Here is a 23,394-nt window from a genome sequence, read left to right on the forward strand (position 1 = left end):
CAAGAATTACTCGGCAGCTTAGGTTCCCCCTTCCTGCAGTGCCTCGGCAGCTTAGGTTCCTCCTTCAAGTAGGGACTCAGAAGCTTAGGTTCCCCTTTCCAGCAGTAAATGGGCAGCTTAGGTTACTCTTTTCAGTAGTGACTCAGTAGCTTAGGTTCCCCCTTCCAGTAGCGACTTAACAGCTTAGGTTCCCCCTTTCAGTGACTCAGTATCTTAGGTTCCCCCTTCCAGTAGCGACTTAACAGCTTAGGTTCCCCCTTCCAGTGACTCAGCAGCTTAGGTTCCCCCTTCCAGTGACTCAGCAGCTTAGGTTCCCCCTTCCAGTAGTAACTAAGCAGCTTAGATTTACCCTTCCAGTAGTGACTAAGCAGCTTAGGGTTACCCTTCCAGTAGTGACTAAGCAGCTTAGGTTTACCCTTCCAGTAGTGACTCAGCAACCTCCTGATCCCTCCTCCCAGCAGTGTCTTGGTACTCTGTTATCCTGCTCCCTTTCCCACCAGCTCCTGCCCTACGTTTATATTAAATACTGGAAGGCTGCTGAGCAACTGTTATGGGGAGGGGTAGTGATGCTGGGAGGATGGAGCAGGGAGAGCTGAGCTGGAAAGTCACCAATGGGAGAGGAAAGCTGAGCTGCTGACTCACTGCTGGGAGGGAGAGAATGAGCAGTTAAAGTGGCCTTCCAGGCTCCCCCCCCCCCCCCCAAAAAAAAATCTGCAGCTACAAATACTGTAGTTGCTGACTTTTAGTATAAGGACAGTTACCTGTCCCTGGATTAAGAGATTTTCTCAATCGGCTTCAGGTGCAGGCACCGGCATCTGAAGTACGGGCAACAGGAAGTGAAGCCTTGCAGCTTCAGCTATCATAGCCCCTTTATATTCTTCTTCAGTGGGCGGTCCGTTTCAAGATTATAGTGGTCTCTGCAGTTGAATTGCCGCAAGATAACTTTTATCAGCAGCGGGAGAGGGCCCCCCTCCCGTCACTCTCTGGTGCCCTCCGTCGCTTACCAGAACCGTCGGTAGCAGGGGAGGCGATCGGATGCTGTCCCATGTTAACTATGGGGACAAGTGAGGGGAAGATGGCCCCCACCCCATCTCTATATCATTGCAGGGCGGAAGTGACGTCAACACGGGACATTTTTTCTTTAAATGACATTACATTTTTTTTATTGCATTTTAGTGTAAATATGAGATGTGAGGTCTTTTTGACCCCAGATATTATATTTAACAGGACCTGTCATGCTTTTTTTTCTATTACAAGGGATGTTTACATGTAAACACACTTGCCTGTTATCGGCATTCCTTTCCTCACACACTGTCACAGTGCCAAGAGAGGAGAGCTGGTAACCGGCAAGTGTGACGGGACATTTACACTGATCATCAGTGCTGCCTATCAGTATTGCCTATCAGTGTCTCCTCATTAGTGCCACCTATCAATGTCCATCAGTGCTGCCTACAGTATCAATGCCTATCAGTACTGCCTATCAGTGCCACTTATCAATGTCCATCAGCGCCGCCTATCAGTGCCACCTATCCACCTTTCTAACTGCCTTTGAGGACTGAGGACTGCTTTGCGGAAAGTATGGCCCAAAGAATTCTGGTCCGAATTGCTATGGCCCCTTTTGATGGTGGCCTACTGAGTGATGGTTTGAGGTCACGATGACTATGACAAGTCTAAAGGCAAATTTCTGATAATGGAGAAGATCCATCGTGACTATGAAAGCCAGGAAGCCTCAGTTGAGTAAATGACATCTCCCCTAGGAACAAGTGGACGTGTGCTGTCAGGAAAATGAAAACTGGTGGTGTGGCTTGGCCTCCCCAGGAGATGTGAGTGTGCTGCAGGCCATGTTGGAAAGCCTTGGCAAGCCATTGAAGCAAGTGTATTGCTTGCGGTGCAGGGAATGGGAACATGCTATTGCCAAGGGTCCTTTATTCCCGGATGTAGCGTAAGGTAACATGGCCAGGCAGAGGTCTGTGGTTGCCCACCAGGTATGCAGTGATGAGGTGTCTGCAGTCATTTTCAACAACTGTGAAAGAGTCCAATTTAGGACTGATACTCTTTTTGTCACATTTTGATACTCTTGTGGTCACATTGGTGGGAATGACCAGTCTAAAACAAAAAGAAGAGTTAAAAAAACGTAAGACCCACCTCTTCTGAAAGGATCAGGACGACTTGGATGCAAAGCACCTTGAGGCGATTTAGTTCGCATTTTCAGCGTTATACAAGTTCTCACTCACTCAGTCTTCGCAAGTCTAATGAAGAAGATGACAACTACAGAGATGGCCGGTAAGTCTTTTTTCCAAAGAGGGGTCTGTCAAATCGGTCATTAGAGGGGCATTAAACCAGTCTACTGAAGTTATTTAGTATTGTCTACTGAAGTGAGGGTGAGCCAGTAGCCGGGATCACTGTGTGTTTAGTGAAAAATGTCCCTTTTGCGTAGAGCCTTGTACAGTGGGAAGGCATTGGTTTAAAGTGAGTGTTATAATGATGTCATGGTTATTGAAGAAAAGCTTTCTGTTTGTGTACCAGAGCTGGTATTGTGAAGTGCTAATATAAATGTATAGGTGTGACCAGTGGGGAAAGTCTGGTGCAGCAGAGGTGTCCCTAGGGAGGTTGTGGAGTAGCTTGTTGTCGGAGAGGATGATTAGGTCTGCTGATAGCGTGATACAGGGCACCAGGCTCAGGGCAACATACAAATGTTTCAAACTTACATGTAAGAAACATGATAGAGAGCATGGAGAAGCCAAGGCAGACCAGCAAGCATAAGATGATATACAAAATTCCAGGGGCTCCGCTCCCTTTTGTCAAGCCTGTCCCATTGGCTCCACTTCCTTTTGTCAAGCCTGTCCCATTGGCTCCGCTTCCTTTTGTCAAGCCTGTCCCAGTGGCTCTGCTTCTTTTTGTCAAGCCTGTTCCAGTGGCTCCGCTCCCTTTTGTCAAGCCTGTTCCAGTGGCTCCGCTCCCTTTTGTCAAGCCTGTTCCAGTGGCTTTGCTCCCTTTTGTCAAGCCTGTTCCAGTGGCTCCGCTCCCTTTTGTCAAGCCTGTTCCAGTGGCTCCGCTCCCTTTTGTCAAGCCTGTTCCAGTGGCTCAGCTCCCTTTTGTCAAGCCTGTTCCAGTGGCTCCGCTCCCTTTTGTCAAGCCTGTTTCAGGGGCTCTGCTCCCTTTGTCAAGCCCCTGAAATGCGTAGTGGCCGCACCATCCCCTGACATCACTAGCTGGATTTGACGACTTGTCTGTCTTCCATAGCAGCTGTATACGATGCCAGTTTGCCAGCCAATCCCTGGCTATGCTAGGCTTTTCTGACCCATGCACTGCTGCCTGTCTTGCTCGGTTGCCATTGTGTGTGCATCATCCTATGCCTGACCACCTGCCTTGGCTTCTATGCTGTTGATCAATTTTCTTGCTCTTTCTTTGCTGTATGGAGATCTATCCCATATTTGGCGAAGGTGCCGCAGGAGCCAAGTGGACCCCATCTTTTCGCCCCATTTCTAGGCTCCATTTGGGACACATGTATAAAATATAGACAATTGCTTTTGTTAAAAAACGCTAGTAAGCAGTGTATAATTTCAGTGTGCACAATCCTGTATACTGTTGACATTCTCCCATGCTTAGTCAAATGAGGAGTCCCTAAGAGGATCATAATCCATGGATTCCCCTTTATGACCGGCATACTCCAAATAAATGTGTAACATTCTGAATGTTCAAGCTACCCCTAGGGGTGATGGGTAGAATAAACCTGATTAAAATGATCTTATTGCCTAAAATTCTATACATGGTTTGGCATGCCCCCCTTTACATACCTCTTAAGATTTTTAAACAGTTTGAATCAATCTTAAACTCGTTTGTGTGGGGCTCTGGCAGACACAAGCTGGCATGGCGTATACTCCAAAACCCGAACACGGAGGGGGGGTGCTCTCTCCCTGACATACAGGATTATTACATAGCATCACAAATGTCTCACCTTTACTATTTTAACACGTCTGAGTCGCAGAGATATAGATCACTAGTCTGTAAATAAGCCGGATAGCCCTTTTCACACTCCCGTGCAGGCAATCTTTAGGAGGGGGCATGGAGGATGCAAGGATACCCGATTCGGGGCAGATATGCTGACACACCACCAAAAAGTATGGGACGTTGCCCTTAAAAAACAAGGCAGGAATCACATGCATTCACATACCCCGCTATGGAAAAATAGCTACATGCCTGAGCTAGACACAGTACCTGATCCTGGGGTATGGGCATCGTACGGGATACTATTTTTGTCTCAGGTCATGTCAAATACGGGCCTAAAGCCATACACCAGACTCAGGAAGGAGTTTTCCCTCACACCACAGCTTCACTTTAGATATCTGCAACTCAGGCATGCCCTCAGAGCCCAGTTGGGCTCGGACGGTATAGATGTGAGCACTCCGCAGGTGTTGGATGTGATATTTGGGAAGGATTCGGCTGGGCTCACGTCCAATTGTTACTATGTTATCAGGAGGCGTAGGACCAGCAAGATAGCGCAGGTAGCCAAACTAAAATGGGAGAGAGATTTGGGCCCCATAGATGACACAGAGTGGGATGAGATACTGGAGGGGGTTAAGGCTGCGTCCCCTAAGCTGTCAGACAGGTTAACCTAGTTGTACATCTTACACCAAGCATATATTACACCGCAGAGAATGGCAACATTTCAAACCACAAGAAGCCCTTTGTGTCCCATGTGTGCAGCTGAAGAGGGCTCGTTTTATCACATGTTATGGCACTGCTCGGATGCACAGGCATACTGGCTGCAGGTGACACAATTTCTTCACGATAATATGGGAACCCCGGTGGGCATGGACCCAAAGTTGTGTGTTACCTGATGTAGATACAGAAAAGTATCAAGCAATCTTTATATATGAAACGTTATTCCTGGCTAGGAAGGCGGTGGCGAAAGTATGGATGCAACCTGAGGCACCGACACTGAGGTGTGAGTTAGAGGGGGATTGGACGGGCGGGAGTCACTTGGGTCACTTGGGTCCCAGCAGGCAGAGCTGTCGATTAATACGTTTTTTTATGTTGTCCATGGTCTGGGATGTGCCTATTTCTATTTACTTATGCCTGGGGATACACCTACGGAAGGGAATGTAGTCGCTATGGATAAATGTAACTGTTTTTGCCATTGATTATATGGGGAATGTTGACCCATTGTTATAAATGTTTGTATACCTTTATCTACATCTTAATAAACTTGGATTTATTTGGAAAACAATTCTGAATGTTCCTCCACTGTTGGAAGGGCTGGTACTGTGGAGTACCAATAAGTGGAGCAATGTGTTTCATGCTTTACTGAACAAAGATGTACGAGACTGGGACCTGTCTAGTATGATGTTTAAATGTTATGGGAACAGCTCAGATATGACTGCTGGGGGTGCTGTTTATCCAAGGGTTGCAGGGGGTACAAGTGAGTTGTGATGGAGGTGCAGAATGTGGGGTAGTGGGGACCAGAGTGTTGGAGTATTGGGCGTGCAGAGGGGGCACAGAGGGGGAGCAGAGTGTTGGCATATTGGGCGTAGAGGTGGCGCAGAGTGTTGGCATTTTGAGCATAGAGGGGAAGCAGAGTGTTGGTGTATCTGGTGTAGAGGGGGCGCAGATGTGGAGCAGAGTGTTGGCATATTGGGCGTAGAGGGTTGGCGAAGAGGTGGAGCAGAGTGTTGGCATATTGGGCGTAGAGGGGGAGCAGAGGGTTGGCGAAGAGGGGGCGCAGTGGTGGAGCAGAGCGTTGGCATATTGGGCGTAGAGGGGGAGCAGAGCGTTGGTGTATTGGGCGTATAGGGAGAGCAGAGTGTTGGCATATTGGGCGTAGAGGGGGAGCAAAGCTCTTGGCATATTGGGCGTAGAGGGGGAGCAGAGTGGTGGTGTATTGGGCGTAGAGGGGGCGCAGAGGTGGAGCAGAGTGTTGGCATATTGGGTGTAGAGGTGGAGCAGAGTGTTGGCATATTGGGTGTAGAGGGGGAGCAGAGCGCTGGCGTATTGGGCGTAGAGGGGGAGCAAAGCTCTTGGCATATTGGGCGTAGAGGGGGAGCAGAGTGTTGGTGTTTTGGGCGTAGATTGGGCGCAGAGGTGAAGCAGAGTGTTAGCGTATTGGGCGTAGAGGTGGAGCAGAGTGTTGGCGTATCGGGTGTATAGAGGGAGCAGAGTGTTGGCATATTGGGCGTAGAGGGGGAGCAGAGTGTTGGCGTATCAGGTGTAGAGGGGAAGCAGAGTGTTGGCGTATCGGGCGTAGAGGGGGAGCAGAGTGTTGGCGTATAAGGCGTACAAGTGGAGAAGAGTTCTGGTAAAGGAGGGACAGGGGTGAAAAATTTGGGATAGTGAGGAATGCAGAGTGTTGGAGTATTAGGGCATACAGGGGGTGAGTTACGGTGATGTAGGGGCTTTAGAGTGTTGGTGCATGGAGGTGTTCTCCAAAAAAAATAAAAAATAAGTTCCGAAATGTATGTTACGGAGAAAGGGTGTTAGCTGGATGGAGCCGTATCCCTACAAATTGGAGAATCCCCCCTAGTCCGACCAAGTATGGCAGCTTTGATGTTTTAATTTTTTTTTTTTCGACATTTGGTGCTGAATAGTTTAAACATGGCTTTGCAACAATATTATTATTTTTGTGTCTTGGACATAGTATGTATCACTATTTAAGTTGTCTGTATGGTAGTCCCCATAAGGAGGAGGTTGCAGGAGTTAGTTATGTGGATCAGGCAAGGGAGACTCCGGACCAGACTGAGCCTATTAGCCCCATTTTTGTATTCCGAGAGTATAATCATTTTCTTCACTCCTCTTACTACAATGTTTTTCTCTTCCTTTTTTTTTTTTCGTCCTCTTTAATCAAAGTTGACCATGGCGTTGTTACGTTCAGAAAAAAACAGCTGTTCTTCCTCTAAGGCTCAATACACACGAGAATTTGGTTAAAACTTTGCTTATAAATGTAAATTGTGTTAATAAGCTCTATTGCAGACCTCGGAGCGCTTTTCAGCTCTCGTCTGATGAATTTCGATTTTTATAACTGCTGATTGTATAACTGAACCGGATAATTTGCTGACCAGCTACTGTGTCTGAAATGTTTCCGTAGCGAGGCTTGTCTGAATAGTATGACTACTTTCTTTTAATACGTCAATTTCCGTATGACTGAAAGTTTTAGCCTTTTGATTTTTATCGGTTTTAACTTTTCACTTTTGTAGAAGATTCTGCCTTAGGAATTGAAAGAGGGTTCCACGATTGTCTAGGTAACTGGGTGAAAAGACATGTCCTAAATTTGCACATACCGTATTTATTGGCGTATAACGCGCACTTCACCACATTTTGGATGCTCAGCCTTGTCGGTGTTAGTCTGCTGTCTTGCCCGGCGTCCATCGGCGGCCTTGTCCGGCGTCCGTCTGCGGCCTTGCGCAGGGTCCGTCCAGCCTTGTCGGTGTTAGTCTGCTGTCTTGCCCGGCGTCCATCGGCGGCCTTGTCCGGCGTCCGTCTGCGGCCTTGCGCGGGGTCCGTCCAGCCTTGTCGGTGTCCGTCTGCTGTCTTGCCCTGGGCCATCGGCGGCCTTGTCCGGTGTCCGTCTGCTGCCTTGCGCGGGGTCCGTCCAGCCTTGTCGGTGTCCGTCTGCTGTCTTGCCCGGCGTCCATCGGCGGCCTTGTCCGGCGTCTGTCTGCGGCCTTGCGCGGGGTCCGTCCAGCCTTGTCGGTGTCCGTCTGCTGTCTTGCCCGGCGTCCGTCTGCGGCCTTACACGGGGTCCGTCTGCGGCCTTGCACGGGGTCCGTCCAGCCTTGTCGGTGTCCGTCTGCTGTCTTGCCTGGCATCCATCAGCGGCCTTGTCCGGCGTCTGCGGCCTTGCGCGAGGTCCGTCCAGCCTTGTCGGTGTCCGTCGCGTCCGTCTGCCGGGGGGTTGCAGCGTTGTGTGTTTGGCGCCTCGGTCGAGCTGCGCAGAGCCGGATTTCCGGTGTGTTCGGCTTCTCTCGCGTGGCTGCGGGCGGAGCCGAGCGTGGCCGAGCCTAGCCGAGTGCGCAGTACACTCGGCTCCGTTCGGTCTTTGTCGGCGGCGCTCAGAGACAGCGGGGATCGGCGTATAACGCGCACCCACGATTTCCCCCTGATTTTAAGGGGAAAAAAGTGCGCGTTATACGCCGATAAATACGGTAGTCCGGAGAATAACAACGTTTGAAGTTAAAGTGGTTGTACACCTCTAAAATTAAAAATGAACAAAGCATATCCTTCTATAGTGTGTGCTTGCCTTGATCCAAAGAACCCAGTGTGATGTCTGTCTGATCTCTCTCTTCTTCCTCTGCTATCTGCATGAGTCACTTCTGACCCCCTCCAGCAAACAACCTCAGCTGTGCATGTTTCCCTATTAAACTGTGTATTGGTGTGTGTGTGTGTGTCTATTTCCTCCACTCAGGACTCCGATTACACCCAGCTCTCTGCTCTATGCTGCTCAGTGTGTGGCATCAGATCCCCGTACCCTGCATGCAGCTCAGAAATACTGTGTAAATTCTGAAATTCTAACATCTGTAGAGGAGAGAAAGTTGCAGATAATACGGTACTTTTGTAAAGAGTTTTTTTGGCTACTTTTTAGTCTGTATTTTAGAATTCTAAAATACAATCTGTAAGATTTATGACCATTATTTTACTTTATATATTAGATTACCCAGGCAGCACAGTGGCTAAATGGTTAGAACTATTGCCTAGCAGCACTAGGGTCATCAGTTCAAATCCCAACCATGACACTACCTGCCTGGAGTTTGCATGTTCTCCCTCTGATTACGTGGATTTCCTCCGGGTACTCCGGTTTTCTCCCACACTCCAAAGACATGCTGGTGGGTTATTTAGCACCTGTGTCTAAATTGGCCCTAGTATGTGTATGAATGTGAGTTTGGGACCTTCGATTGTAACCTTCGGGGACTGATGTGAATGTAAATATGTAAAGAGCTACATAAATTGATGGTGCTCTCAGGAGCTGGGCCCAACTGTACTGTCCAGAACTGATTGTATGGGGTGGTGGGGTGTGCTGAAGGGTCTGTTGTTGCTGGGGCATCTATTAATGTTGGAGGGGGGAATCTTTTTTTTGGGGGGGGGGGGGATTTCCTGTTGTGGGAGGGGTCTATTGATGCCGGCTGCTAGGAGAACTATTGTTGTTGATGGGGGTCTATTGTTGCTGGGGCAAATCTATTGCTACTGTGGGGGGGGGCGCTTTGTTGCTGGAGATCTATGGTTGCTGGAGTAATCTATTGTTTCTGGCTGATGGGGAACCATTTTACTGTTCTTGTTATCAATAACAAATTCCATACAAACTACTTAGCACCACAGGTTGACTGATACTGTGTTCTCTAAAAGGGGCAGTACTGGGAGGTGGCTATGGGGTTGAACCAAGGGATGGTGCTTGGAGGTGGGTAGTGGGGTGGGAACTGGGAGGGGCGGGTGGTATCTGCACATACTCTCTCTCTGAGAAAAAAGCAATGTGTAGGAGGATTTGTTTCACCTCCTGTGGGGCAAATCAGTTGGTATATGTAGGGGTTTGCAGCTACTTTAAGAAATAGGGGTGTCCTCTATCCCCCATCAGGGCTGGTGCAAGGATTTTTGACGCCCTAGGTGAAACCTCATTTTCCCTGCCCATGTATAACCCACCTTTTTAATTAAGCACCCATCAAATGCAGCATCACCAGCGCCCATCAAATGTAGCCTCACCGGCCCCCATCAAATGCAGTCTCACCAGCGCCCATCAAATGCAGCCTCACCGGCCCCCATCAAATGCAGCCTACCAGCCCCCATCAAATGCAGCCACACCAGCCCCCATCAAATGCAGCCACACCAGCCCCCATCAAATGTAGCCTCACCAGCCCCCATCAAATGCAGCCTCACCAGCGCCCATCAAATGTAGCCTCACCAGTCCCCATCAAATGCAGCCTCACCAGCCCCCATCAAATGCAGCCTCACCAGCCCCCATCAAATGTAGCCTCACCAGCCCCCATCAAATGCAGCCTCACCAGCCCCCATCAAATGCAGCCTCACCAGCCCCCATCAAATGCAGCCTTACCAGCTCCTATCAAATGCAGCCTCACCAGCGTCCATCAAATGCAGCCTCACCAGCACCCATCAAATGCAGCCTCACCAGCGTCCATCAAATGCAGCCTCACCAGCGTCCATCAAATGCAGCCTCACCAGCACCCATCAAATGCAGCCTCACCAGCCCCCATCAAATGCAGCCTCACCAGCCCCCATCAAATGCAGCCTCACCAGCGTCCATCAAATGCAGCCTCACCAGCACCCATCAAATGCAGCCTCACCAGCCCCCATCAAATGCAGCCTCCCCAGTGCCCATCAATGAATAGGTGGCTGCCTAGTTTGCCTAGTGGTAGCACTGGCTCTGTCCCCCATCTTGGTGACTGAACAGTAAAAAAGCAGCAGAAGATTGGTGAGGCGAATGTACACACGGTCGTTTTCTGTCTTGGAAAAAAACGTTGTTTTTTTATCATGAAAAAAAACGTTGTTTTTTTATCATGAAAAAAAACAACGTTTTTCAAACTTCATTTTAAAAAACGACGTTGCCTACACACCATCGTTTTTTCAAAAAGCTCTAGCAAAGCGCGGTTACGTACAGCACGTACGGCGGCACTCTGTTCCATTCAAGCTCGCGTCATTACTTGCTTCTGAGCATGCGCAGGTTTAAAAACGTTGTTTTAGCCCACACACGGTGATTTTTTATGACACAAAAAACAACATTTTGAAAAACGACATGCTCGAAAAAATTTTGGATCGTTTTTTAGAAGACAAAAAAACGACGTTTTGCCCACACACGGTCATTTTAAATTACGTTTTTAAAAATGTTGTTTTTTTTCATCACAAAAAATGACTGTGTGTACGCGGCATGACCTTCTCCTCTTCTGTCAGCTCGCTCCTTGATGACACTTGATTGGCTCCCTGTACTACCCTTCACTCTCCTAGTCTGAGCTCTGCTGTTGGTTTGTGGGGGGGACTGCAAAAGGATGATACCAGTCAAATTCTAAAGCTTACAATTTGTTGTATAAAAAAATAAACAGATTTATTAATACAGGATGCACTAGTCTTTAACTTTTTAGATCTGGATGGAGTTCAGCTTTACAAAGAAATCATCATCATCAATTATTTAGACCATTAAAAAATAAATAAATACATTTCTACTTGTTATTGAAGAGCGGAGTTCTTGGCAATTTGCTTACGAAATGCAAACCCCCTGTTGCACAACTCTTATTGAATTTCTTTTCTTTCCTTTCTAATTTCTTAAAATGATATGGTTAAATGCAACAGATACAGCACATAAAAAATAATGATACCCTTATTTCCTGTGGTTATAAAGTCACCATAGAACTATTACTAGTTCCCCGAAATACAAAACGGTTCTCCTGGCCGATCCCTAATTGGCTTGGCTGTAAAGAATTGGAAGAAAACTTTTCTGTACGTAGATGTGTGTCAGAACCTTGTGAGCTGCTACGTAAAACCAACAAATAAATAAAAAATTATAGAGAAAGCTGCCAGCACCCCCACACTTCTTTTATGTGATAATGCAAAAACGAATACCAAATTAGTGCAGCGCTAAGTGAACGTGAACAAGCGATAAATGTGATGTGTAACCTTTCTATTTATGTATGGTCAGTAGTGTACAGGACTCAATACAATCTCCCGATCCTCAGTCAAGTGCTCAAAAACTCCACATGAATTCCCAATCATAAACAGTAAATAAAGTGATATGAATAACCACTTAAAGTGGAGTTCCACCCATTTTTTTTATGTTTGTCTGTGCTGCATGCCCTAATCTTATAGTGTTCAGAATGGACAATTTTTATGTATTTTGTTGCTTGTAAATACCTTTATTTTGTAGTCCTTCATTACTTCCTCCTCCTTATTAGCCTAGGCTACTAAGTCACAAGGCTATTCGCAAGGGTTTCTGGGATAGGCATCATGTATCCCAGTAGTCCTTGCAAATAGCCTATTTGCATAGAGAAGGGGCGGCAACTTCCTCTGACACTCCCGTTGCTATGGAAACCTGACTGAAACCTATTACATCGCTTGTGCAGCACTGAGCATGTGCGAGATCTGCAAGGCTAAAATCCAGGAAGTCATACAGTCTGGCTTCATGATGCCCACACTTAAGATGGCCACGGTCTATTTCTAGATTATAAACTAACTAAATGCTCTAACAACCTAACAAAACGGACCTTAGTTTACAGACTAACTTTACTAGAATATATTAAGCTTGTGTATTACAGGGGTATTTATATTTAAAAAGTGAAATTGTGGGTGGAACTCCCCTTTAAGCCCCGGACCAATATGCAGCCTAAAGACCCAAGGGGTTTTTACAGTTCGGGACTGCGTCGCTTTAACAGACAATTGCGCGGTCGTGAGACGTGGCTCCCAAACAAAATTGGTGTCCTTTTTCCCCCACAAATAGAGCTTTCTTTTGGTGGTATTTGATGACCTCTGCGGTTTTTATTTTTTGCGCTATAAACAAAAATAGAGCGACAATTTTGAAAAAAATGCAATATTTTTTACTTTTTGCTATAATAAATATCCCCCAAAAACATATATAAACATTTTTTTTCCCTCAGTTTAGGCCGATACGTATTCTTCTACCTATTTTTGGTAAAAAAATCGCAATAATCGTTTATCGGTTGGTTTGCGCAAAATTTATAGCGTTTACAAAATAGGGGATAGTTTTATTGCATTTTTATTTATTTTTTTACTACTAATGGCGGCGATCAGCGATTTTTTTCGTGACTGCGACATTATGGCGGACACTTCGGACAATTTTGACACATTTTTGGGACCATTGTCATTTTCACAGCAAAAAATGCATTTAAATTGCATTGTTTATTGTGAAAATGACAGTTGCAGTTTGGGAGTTAAACACAGGGGGCGCTGTAACATTTAGTGTTCACTGTGTGTGTGTTTACTACTGTAGGGGGGTGTGGCTGTAGGATTGACATCATCGATCGAGTCTCCCCTATAAAAGGGATCACTCGATCGATGCGCCGCCATAGTGAAGCACGGGGAAGCTGTGTTTACACACGGCTCTCCCCGTTCTTCAGCTCCGGGGAGCGATCGCGACGGAGCGGCTATAAATAAATAGCCACGCCGTCGTCCCGGATCGCTCCCCGAGGCTTACCGACCGCCGCATGTAGCGGGGGGGGGGGTCCCGATCGGACCCCCCACCCACGTCAAGCAGAGCACGTACAGGTACGTTGATGTGCCTGTCCGTGCCATTCTGCTGACGTATATCTACATGAGGAGGTCGGCAAGTGGATAATCAATGCGATCATGAAGCAATGTTCTTTGGAGGAACCAGCTCGACAAGTCACCGGCCAGTGACGACAGGCCAGCTGCGACGCTGGCAGGGGGAAACCGGAAATGGAAGACCGGAACTTTTAAGGAAACGTTGTCACTGGCTGGCGTATCATCCGGCGGTTCCTGCAGTGCTCACCGCTTCCGTCTCCCCATCGGTCGGATCACCACCTACAGGCCCATCGGAGTGTCCGTTTTCTATGATCCTGATATCAGCCAGTTTAGCGGCCGCCTCCTCTTCCATCCCCATGCTTTAGGAAGATGTGCTGATTCATAACAGACTGGTTTCAGCTCCGTTTTGCAATGGATGCCAGGTGATATTATTATTTACACCGCTCTTTTTCTTTGTGTTTCAATCCAGCAATTATATTAACTGCTTTTCGATTTGTGGAAGCATCAATAAACGTTTTAACAGCAATCTGAACAGTCTGCTTTTTCCTGCCCATCGAGCGCTGGATTTTTGGTGTTTATTGTATTGAGTACTGTACACTACTGACAATCCATAAATAGGAGGGTTACATATCACCTTTATCGTTAATTCATGTTCACTTAGCGCTGCACTTTCTGTACATAGGTCAGAATGGAACGCCTTTTACAGGATGTTAAGGTTTTTAAAAGCTTTAATGTCCAACTCCGGGAAAATAAAGTGACCCTTGCAGTGCCCCCTCCCCATTCACACTGCTTGGATTTAAAGGTCACTATGTCTATGGGAAGAGGAATATAGAGAAACATAAGTAGGTTACGAGTTACAAGAAGACCCAGTCGCGCTTTCCGTCTGCCATCAAAAATGCATACTGTTTTAGAATATCTTGAATATAGGCAGAAGACCTAGTATCATTTTTGAGAAACCATGCCTAAGGCCTCGTACACACGATAGGTTAACCAGAGGACAACGGTCTGAAGGACCGTTGTCATAGGTTAACCGATGAAGCTGACCGATGGCCCGTCGCGCCTACACACCATCAGTTAAAAACACGCTTCCAAGCATGCGTCGACTTGATTCTGAGCATGCGTGGATTTTTAACCGATGGTCGTGCGTACTAACGATCAGTTTTGACCTATCGGTTAGGCGTCCATCGGTTAAATTTTAAAGCAAAGTTCCTATTTTTTTAACCGAAGGTTAAATAATCTATGGGGCCCACACACGATCGGTTTTGACCGATGAAAACGGTCCTTCAGACCGTTGTCCTCTGGCGATCCTATCATGTGTACGAGGCTTTAGAAGACTCATAAAACTCTAGTAAACTTGGTAGACCAACTTCTTTTGGACATAAGTGTGCAAAGGCCTCCTTGATCAATATTGGGTCAGACACCAGCACTCTTGGCATCCTCAACTTCTATTCTAGGATGTACAGGAGTATCTAGTCAGGAGGGAAAAGCTAAATCTCGTCTAATTTTTCCCACCGTAATCGAGCCAATTGGCAGATAGATAAAATAGTTTTTTTTTGTTACTAGGTCTGCTTGTTGTAATTGCAAGAGTCATTGTGCCTCAACTACAGTTGAATAGTAAATGATGAAGAGTTCAACACGTAGGCCTCTTGTGACCTAATTCATTCTGGCTTCCAGGGCATATTATTCTGTGCCTCGCTTTATAAAAAAATAAAATACAAAAAAAGGATTTTCGGCAGTCGGGGTATAATGACACCACATAATTCTCTCATTTCCCTTTGGGATTAATAAAGTATTCTGAATCTGAAGTATTCTGAATATGGATTTGGGCCTTTATGTATGTTTTATCCATATGTAATATTCTTGTTTTTGTTCTTTTGCAATTTCATCCCTATCGGGCAGGGAGGTTGACTTGATGAAGAAGGCTGTCCCGACACTCTGTGTGCCTGTTCTTTAGCAAAACTGGGAGATGGGAATGCCTTGCCAAACTCGTGAATGAACCATTTCTCCAAGAATTCCTCTGGATGGATACCCTAGACCAGTGATGGTGAACCTTGGCACCCCAGATGTTTGGGAACTACATTTCCCATTATGCTCAACTACATTGCAGAGTGCATGAGAATCATGGGAAATGTAGTTCCAAAACATCTGGGATGCCAAGGTTGGCCATCACTGCCATAGACCATCTTGGCCAGGCCTCCCAGTCATATATTGTTCCATTAAAGTCTGTTTTCCAGATCATTTTTATCATCCAGGTGCCTAAATTTGGCCTCCAGATAGTGGCATATGGCAGGCACAGGGTGCATGATGTCCTCCAGAAACCTTAGGCCCCAAGCGCCGTTCAGCTTTAGACATTTTGGCCCAAATCTTTTGAAAGACTCTACACATTAGCGATGTATGATTAGACTGAATTATACACAGTTCCTCCTTCAATGTAAGTTCTCTTTCCTCCTTCTGGGTATCTTGACTGGATGAAGTGGGAGTCTGGGGGCATACGTGGTACATCACTTGGCAGTTCTTCAAAGATATCTGGTGTAGACCCAGTAGAAGATTGTGGTTTAGGTGAGCAGGCATCATCTTGGTTCACAGTCTTAGGCATCTTTGCCTATACTTGCATTATGATTGAGCCCAGCTGCCACAATAACTTGCCGGATAGAGATGACACCTGCACAGTAGCTGGCAAGTAGATATGTTAAGAGAAAATCTCTACAAGACCGTCAGGATGAGGCAGGATTACGGTGGCACTAGCAGAGCTATGCAGAAATGTGATTGTTCACATTGCACGCTAGACCATACCCATATAGAAAAATACTTGCCTTATTCCTTCCTCCAGTAGTTACATAAATAGTCAGGTTGAAAAAAGACACAAGTCCATCTAGTTCAACCAATAATAAAAAAAATATTTATCATACAATCCTAATATCCAGTTGATCCAGAGGAAGACGAAAAACCCCATCAAACCATGATCCAATTTGATCCAATTTGCTACAGCAGGGGAAAAAAATCCTTCCTGATCCCCCGAGAGGCAATCAGATATTCCCTGGATCAACTTTACCTATAAATGTTAGTATCCAGTTCTATTATGTGTATCTAAGAAAGAATACAGGCTTTTAAAGCAATCTATTGAGCTGGCCAGAACCACCTCTGGAGGGAGTCTATTTCACATTTTGACAGCTCTTACTGTGAAGAAGCTTTACCATATTTTGAGATGAAATCTCTTTTCCTCTAGATGTAAAGAGTGCCCTTAAAGTGAATAACTCAACACTAATTTCTTTCTCTCTCTCTCTCTCTCCCTCCCTCTCTCCTCGCATGCTATTATGATCTACCAAAGCCCCCAGATCCTTCTCCACTATGGATTCCCCCAGTTATATGACTGCAACCTGCCCCCCCCCCCCACAGGATGTATGATGCATGCATATTCTTAGCCCCCAAGTGCATACCTTTACATTTATCAACAGGTTGGCTTGTAAATTGGAGACATCCTATAAGGACGTTATTCCACTGCAAAGACAGAATTAGTACTTTTAACCTCCCTGGCGGTCTGAAAAAACATGCTGAAAGCGGTACAATTATTTGCAAGGAAATTTGGAGTTTTATACTGTAGGCCTGTAATTTTTAGGAATAACTCACTTAAATCTGACCAAACAAGAATCTAATAGGCATCCCGGGTATGACATTTTTTTAAAAACAAAATTTTAAATTATAATATAATAAATAATTATAAATAATTATAGCAAGTAATAATATAATTAAAATAAAAATTATTCAATAATGTAATCAACTCAAAATCACTGAAATTTGCTCAGTTGCAGAATTGTCGCTGTCATTATTTTTTTTTTTTATGACGAATTTCCCCGCAAATCGCTATCGCACAATTCTGCAAGTGATTATAATTTATTATTGCTGTTTTCTAGCTGATCTAAAACCATTTTTGACATAAAGGGACACTTTTGGACAATCTACAGTTTTTAGGCAGAAATTACATTTTTTATTTTTTATAAAAGAACATGTAGGACACTGGGCAGACCACTAGGGACAAGGGGGGTGTGTATTTTTTACATACAGTACTGTAATCTATAAGATTACAGTATACTGTATGTAAAGTGTTTGTTTACTTTTTTGAATTTGGCGCCGTTCTCCGCTCCCGTGCGTCGTAACGTCGCAGGGAACGGAGATCGGCGGCACACGGAGACTGTGAATCGAGCGAGGAGGTCCCGCTCGCTCACACAGCGGGGTGGCATCGCTGGATCCAGGGACAAGGTGAGTAACTTGCCTGTGGATCCAGCGAGAAGGTAAGCCGCGCCGCTGCACACTCTGCACGTCCACCCCGAGCGTGACTCGGGGTTACCGATCCTAACATGAAAAACCAACCCCGAGTCACGCTCGGGTTTACCGCCAGGGAGGTTAATCCCAGACCCAATATCATTTATAAAGATATATTAAAAAGTAAGGGTCCCAACACTGAACCTTAGGGTGAACCACCATATACCATTCAAAGTAAGAATCATTAACCACTACTCTCTGAATTCTGTCTTTTAGCCAGTTTTCTATCCAATTACAAACTGATATTTCCAATCCTGTAGACTTTACCTTACACATGAGCCGTGTGTGTGGAACTGTGCCAAACGCTTTTCCAAAATCCAAGTATACCACGTCCACAGCCACCCCTATGTCTAAGTATACCACATCCACCGCCACCCCTCTGCCCAAGTATACCACGTCCACGGCCACCCCTCTGTACAAGTATACCACGTCCACTGCCACCCCTCTGTCCAAGGTTTTATCTACCTCCTCCTTAAAAAGTTAGATATCTTTGATAACTTCTGTCTTTCATGAATCCATGCTGTCTGTTGCTTAAAATATATTTTTACACCTCTATGTGGTCTTTTATTAAACTCTCTGGTAGTTTCCTGATTATAGAAGTTAAACTTACCGGTCTATAGTTACTTGAGTCCCTCCTGTCCTGCTGGACCAGTCCACTGCAGCTGCCACTTTTAGCTGAAACCAGCTGTGGTGGCATTCTAGCTTCAATGTACAATACAGGTCTAATGTGCCTGTACTGTATGTTATAAGGTCAAGGCTCCACCAACGGATTGGCGCTTCAGTCAGGAGGAGAGCATCGGAGATGGATTAAAAAGTGTGCACAGGTAGGTGATAGAGCCAGCACTGTACCAGACTAAACCTAAAGAGCATTTAACACTTACATGTTTAACCCTTATATATGCTGTTTTGCATGCCAAAGGATATGTATTTCTGTCCATTTAGTCCTCAGATTTGCGCAGCCACCCAGCACAGCTCTGTCTGAAATGGCAGGAGACTTTTTCTAACATTTATAAGTAACACTTAAAGCGGAGTTCCACCCAAAAATGGAACTTCCACTTTTTGGAAAAGTGTCACATTTGGAACCTTTCAGGGGGGTGCAGATACCTGTCTAAGACAGGTATTTGCACCCACTTCCAGGAATGCTCTCATGCGGCATCCCCACACCCCCCACTGTCTTCTGGGAAACACACTGTTCCCAGGAGAGAGCGGGGACCAGTGACGACGCGCTGCGCTACTCACGCATGCGCAGTAGGGAACCGGGCAGTGAAGCCGCAACGCTTCACTTCCCGATTTCCCTCAGCGAGGATGGCGGTGGGAGCAGCCGAGGGATGAGCTATTGCTCGTCCTTCGGCTGCTGACATCGCGGGCGCGCTGGACAGGTAAGTGTCCATATTTTAAAAATCAGCAGATGCAGTATTTGTAGCTGCTGGCTTTTAAAAAGCGGAACCTCCGCTCTAAGTCTTTTACCTCCCCATCCTTTGACTGTAAAATGAAGGAGAAGCGGTAGACCAATAAGTTCATCTCTCTGCTCGCTCCTTTTATCAGCATGTTCCTTGTGAACCCATGCAGCACAACTAAATGGTTCCTTGTCCTGCTTTTTCCCCTTTTCCAGCCTGAGCTCTGCTGCAGGAGGCGAATACCCAGTTAAACACTGTTTGAATTAAAAATATATTTAATGATGTATCAATACAGGGCTGCTTTATTTTATATGTTTGCTGTATATTTGCCTGGAGTTAAGCTCATTCTAATATATAAAAGTCTTTAGATGAGCAGAAGCTTGTCTCACTATTTTAGTTTGACATCTTCTTTGAGCGGTACATTGTGTTCTATTGGATTTCCTAGATCTCCTATTTGCGAAATTCGATCTGGTGTACAAGAAATTATGTGAGAATGAGGTTTATCTCATAATTTCTCACTCATTGGTTTGGCTTCTTGACCTAGTGGAACCCTAACATTCTATTAGATGTCAATTTTGTGAAAGAGAAACTCAACCTGATGGACAATAACAATGTGAGATGGAGCCTGATTGTCTTCAAATTGTTGGCAATGGAAATATATATACCTGTATATTGTGGCGTGGAGACTAAATTTGTTAAATATTAACTTTAAAGCTGTTCATCATGGTTCCCATGTATGGACAGACTGATTGTACCCAAGTTGACTAATCGATCAACTTGGGTACAACCAGCCTGTCACATATTCCATGCGATTATTGCCAGCGGCTATAGCCACTAGCAATTATTACTGTGTATTCTCCTAGCCAAGATGGGCTCCAACTGCCGAGAGAACACAATAGCTCCATGGGTGGGATTCCCCCATTAACATACGGCTGCAGGAAAGAAAATGTAATATCCTATGGCCAGCTTTAGCAAAAAAGGTAACTGTAATAGCTAAAAGTTTGTAGACACCTGACCATCACACCAAATATGAGCCTGCTGGACATCCTATTCTAAAACCATGGCCATTCATATGGAAATGCCCCTCTTTGCAGCTATAATAACCTTCACTCTTCTGAGAGGATTGTCTGGGAGAATTTGTGTCCATTTGGCCAAGAGAAAATTTCCGAGACCAGGTATTGATGTTGGATGAGAGAGCCTGGTTCACATCTGGCACTCCAACTTTTTAAAAGGGTGTCAAGTAGGGTTGACGCCAGTCTTTTGTGCAAGTCACTGGAGTACCTAAATTTCAAACTGGTTAAACCATGTCTTTATGGAACTGGCTTTGCACACTTAGTACAGACTCATGCTGGAACAGGAAAGGGTTTTTCTTAAACTGGAAACAGCAGGCTCACAATTGGCGTTCCATATCACCCCAATCATGTTGAGTAGGGACTAGGGTTCTTCATGACTGGTTGTAGAGGAACTTGAGTGGCCTGCACAAATTGGTCAAATCATTGTCTTTATGGAGTTGTTTTACGGTCAAGCCTGCAGTTTTCTGGTGGCTGCGACCTGGTTTGTTTGCTGTAAATCCAATCCCACCATCAGGAGCCCTGGTGAGGAAGCAGACTGGGGCTTAAACGCTGTGCCCTGGGGAACCCCAAGTTGGCTTTCTACAAGGGCTCACTACCATAGAAACCTGACAAGTTGGCTTTGTGCACAGGACCACAGTCTTCCCAGAATGGGAAAGGGTCTTCCCAAAATGTGGCCTCTAGATTGGGAAGAGCACAATCTATCTAATCTGATCTAAAATGTCTTTTTATGCTGTAGCATAAGAGAAGTACAGTCAAAGTTTGTTTGGCTGTACTCCTGTGGATCACAGGAGTGATATTAGTTCTATACTCCTATGACCTGTTTTAAGCTGACATCGGGCCATATGGTTGGGACCAACACAGGAGCCTGGACTGGATCTTGGCTCTGCCTCTCAGCAAGCCACTGGGAACCTGAGCCAGCCGCTCCCACCCCCTCTACAGCCCAGCACTCCAATGAGTGTGGGGAGCAGAGCAGAGAGCAGTGAATGACAGTCACCAGCTCTCTGCTCATGAAGCACTGAGAACTGAGTGATCACTTCAACTCCAACTTTTTTTGAGAGGTTACCAGATACCTTAGGCCATATGGTTGGTGTGATGCTCAGGTTTCAACATACTTTGGGCCATATAGGGTATCAGCATACACCTATCAAAGCTCCTCCTATTTAAGTTTGCCACAAAAAATAAAATAAATATAGTTTAAATCAATGCCATAACTTGTGAAACTGGAGTAATCCAAAACAGACAGGTATTATGTCACTCTTTCCAATATTATGTTCTGAAAAAGGATTTCATACCTGGTAATGCCTTTGCCCACTTCACCACATGCACTAGCTGCCTCTCTCCGAGCTCATTGAGGCTGCTCAACAGCAATGCAAAACTGTCAGGCTGGTTGTTATCATGTCCAGAGCATACCACGATAGGCTCTATAGCCTCTAGCACGTTAAGGAAAATTGGTTGGCAGCTGTAGCCCTCAAGCTGTGGAATGGACATGTTTGGCATCTCTCTTCCTTCACTCTGTCCTGGAGAGCCTTCCAACTCTTCCTGAGCCTTCAGATTACCCAACTTCTTCAGTTTACGTGCTGCAGAAACAGAAATACAAAATGTGTATTTATTATTTTATTGGGGTTTTCAGCTGGCTATTAAAACATGTCAGATCACAAGGTCATTCCACAGTTGTGTAATAGTCTTAGTATTCTTTACTCCTTTAATTCTATAGGGATACATATATCATTTTAAACCTGACAAAAGTTTATACAGAGCATCCTTATTACCAAAGTACAGTACACATTAGGGTTTCATATTGCACGTTATCTGGGATATTCCCCTTTGTATTTGTCATGAAGAACAGAACAACTTTCGCAAGCATGGTACCAAACTGGGAATCGTTGGGTAGAGTTGGAAAAATAGAGTGGAAGGAGGGTTGTGGTTAATGCAAGACCATTTAGCTTGTGGAATCATACTATATTCATGGGTGACTGGGTATCTGTAACAGTTCTAGGGTACGGGAGTGAACCACAACTGCGGTTAGCAAGGAGTTCAATGCTCTTCTTTATGTGAGAATTCAGTATTAAGCCCCAGGCGTCACTCCACGCAAACAGGAGTTTGGGGGTTCTCTACATCATCTCTCTCTCACATAGAGATAGGCGTTCAGCTACTGAGCTTGGACCCATTACAACATGGGACCAGAGCTTAGCATTTAAAATTATAGTATGCACTTAAAGATTCCAATGCACAACCGTATGCAAGCGTTTATCAGTATTACATAGCGTTGTGCATTAGGCCACTAAGGGAGAAGGTATGAAATACGTCAATCCTTAGCATAGAAAAGTTTACGCGAACATGTTCCGCAACTTAGGGCATAGGCCCATAAAAAGGGAGCACTTATGTCAAGCACGTAGTAAATAGGCGTTGTTGAGACAACTAATAGTTGCATATGAGAGGCAAATATAGCTGAGGTAATTTGAGAGTAAATGTCCCTTTAAGATATTCCTGGCTGCCCGTACAGGACCGGGTGACATTCAAAACTCTCTGCCTCACCCACAAATGTACACAGGGTAAAGCTGATCAACCAACCAAAACCTTCTCCAAATCCCCAAATCTCACTACAAATCTAAGGGAGAACATAGATTCTCGGTCCAAGGACCACGGCTCTGGAATGCTCTACCCACGACCATCCGCATGGAAGAAAACCATCGGGTTTTTAGGAAAAAACTGAAGACCCACCTCTTCTGAAAGTCCTGTACAACTCTGGTCGCCAGCGCCTTGAGGCGATTAAGTTTGCATTTGTTGCGCTATATAAGTTTCTCACTCACTCACTCACTTAGCAAAGAGCTATAGGCACAAGAGTCTATCCCAAGTAGTATGTTAATAGGCATAGGCCATAATAAATACAGTAACAGAAATTGTTTTAGGTGAAAGTATGCAGCAGATCTTTCTGTAGAACTACAAGTGACACAATTGCTACTTATCCGTTTGCAGGGCTTCAGTGTTTAGCAGCAAGGGAGTCCCTAGTGTAGGGCATCAGCAAGGAAGAACTCCCAGATTGTCCGCAGCGATGGCAGGCTGGACGCAGTGAAGGTCTGTTGCTAGCTGGCCATAATATTGCCTGTAGTAGCGTGGCCGGTACGGCTGTCAATAATAGAGCATTTCTATTTTGAATAAATGCCTTTATAGGCAGGGGGCAGGTGCAGTGTGAAACGCTGGGCGATGACGTCATCGCGCAAGCGCCATATGCGTTTCTGCACGGAACGCATTAGGGCGCTGAAATCGCCTGCTATTACAGATAACAGGCGGCGCGACGGCGCCTGTTACAGTATCAGGAGTCACGTTAGCTCTTCATTCTCTTGAGCCTCCACCCAATGGGGTCTTGTGGATGCATTATGGTTCTGGTAAGCGCATTA

The 23,394-nt window shown here is 45.6% G+C and overlaps 1 protein-coding gene across 1 annotated transcript in view; it reads right to left on the minus strand.

Moving 5' to 3' along the window:
• The window catches only part of AR (androgen receptor), a 383,424-nt gene that overhangs the window by 21,581 nt on the left and 338,449 nt on the right, over positions 1–23,394 (minus strand). The window contains exon 4 of the mRNA XM_040322905.1: positions 21,289–21,573. Coding sequence (XP_040178839.1) covers positions 21,289–21,573 — 285 coding nt within the window. The remainder of the gene's footprint in view (positions 1–21,288; positions 21,574–23,394) is intronic.

Source organism: Rana temporaria, chromosome 9 (assembly GCF_905171775.1).
Source record: "Rana temporaria chromosome 9, aRanTem1.1, whole genome shotgun sequence".
NCBI classification, from domain to species: Eukaryota; Metazoa; Chordata; class Amphibia; order Anura; family Ranidae; genus Rana; species Rana temporaria.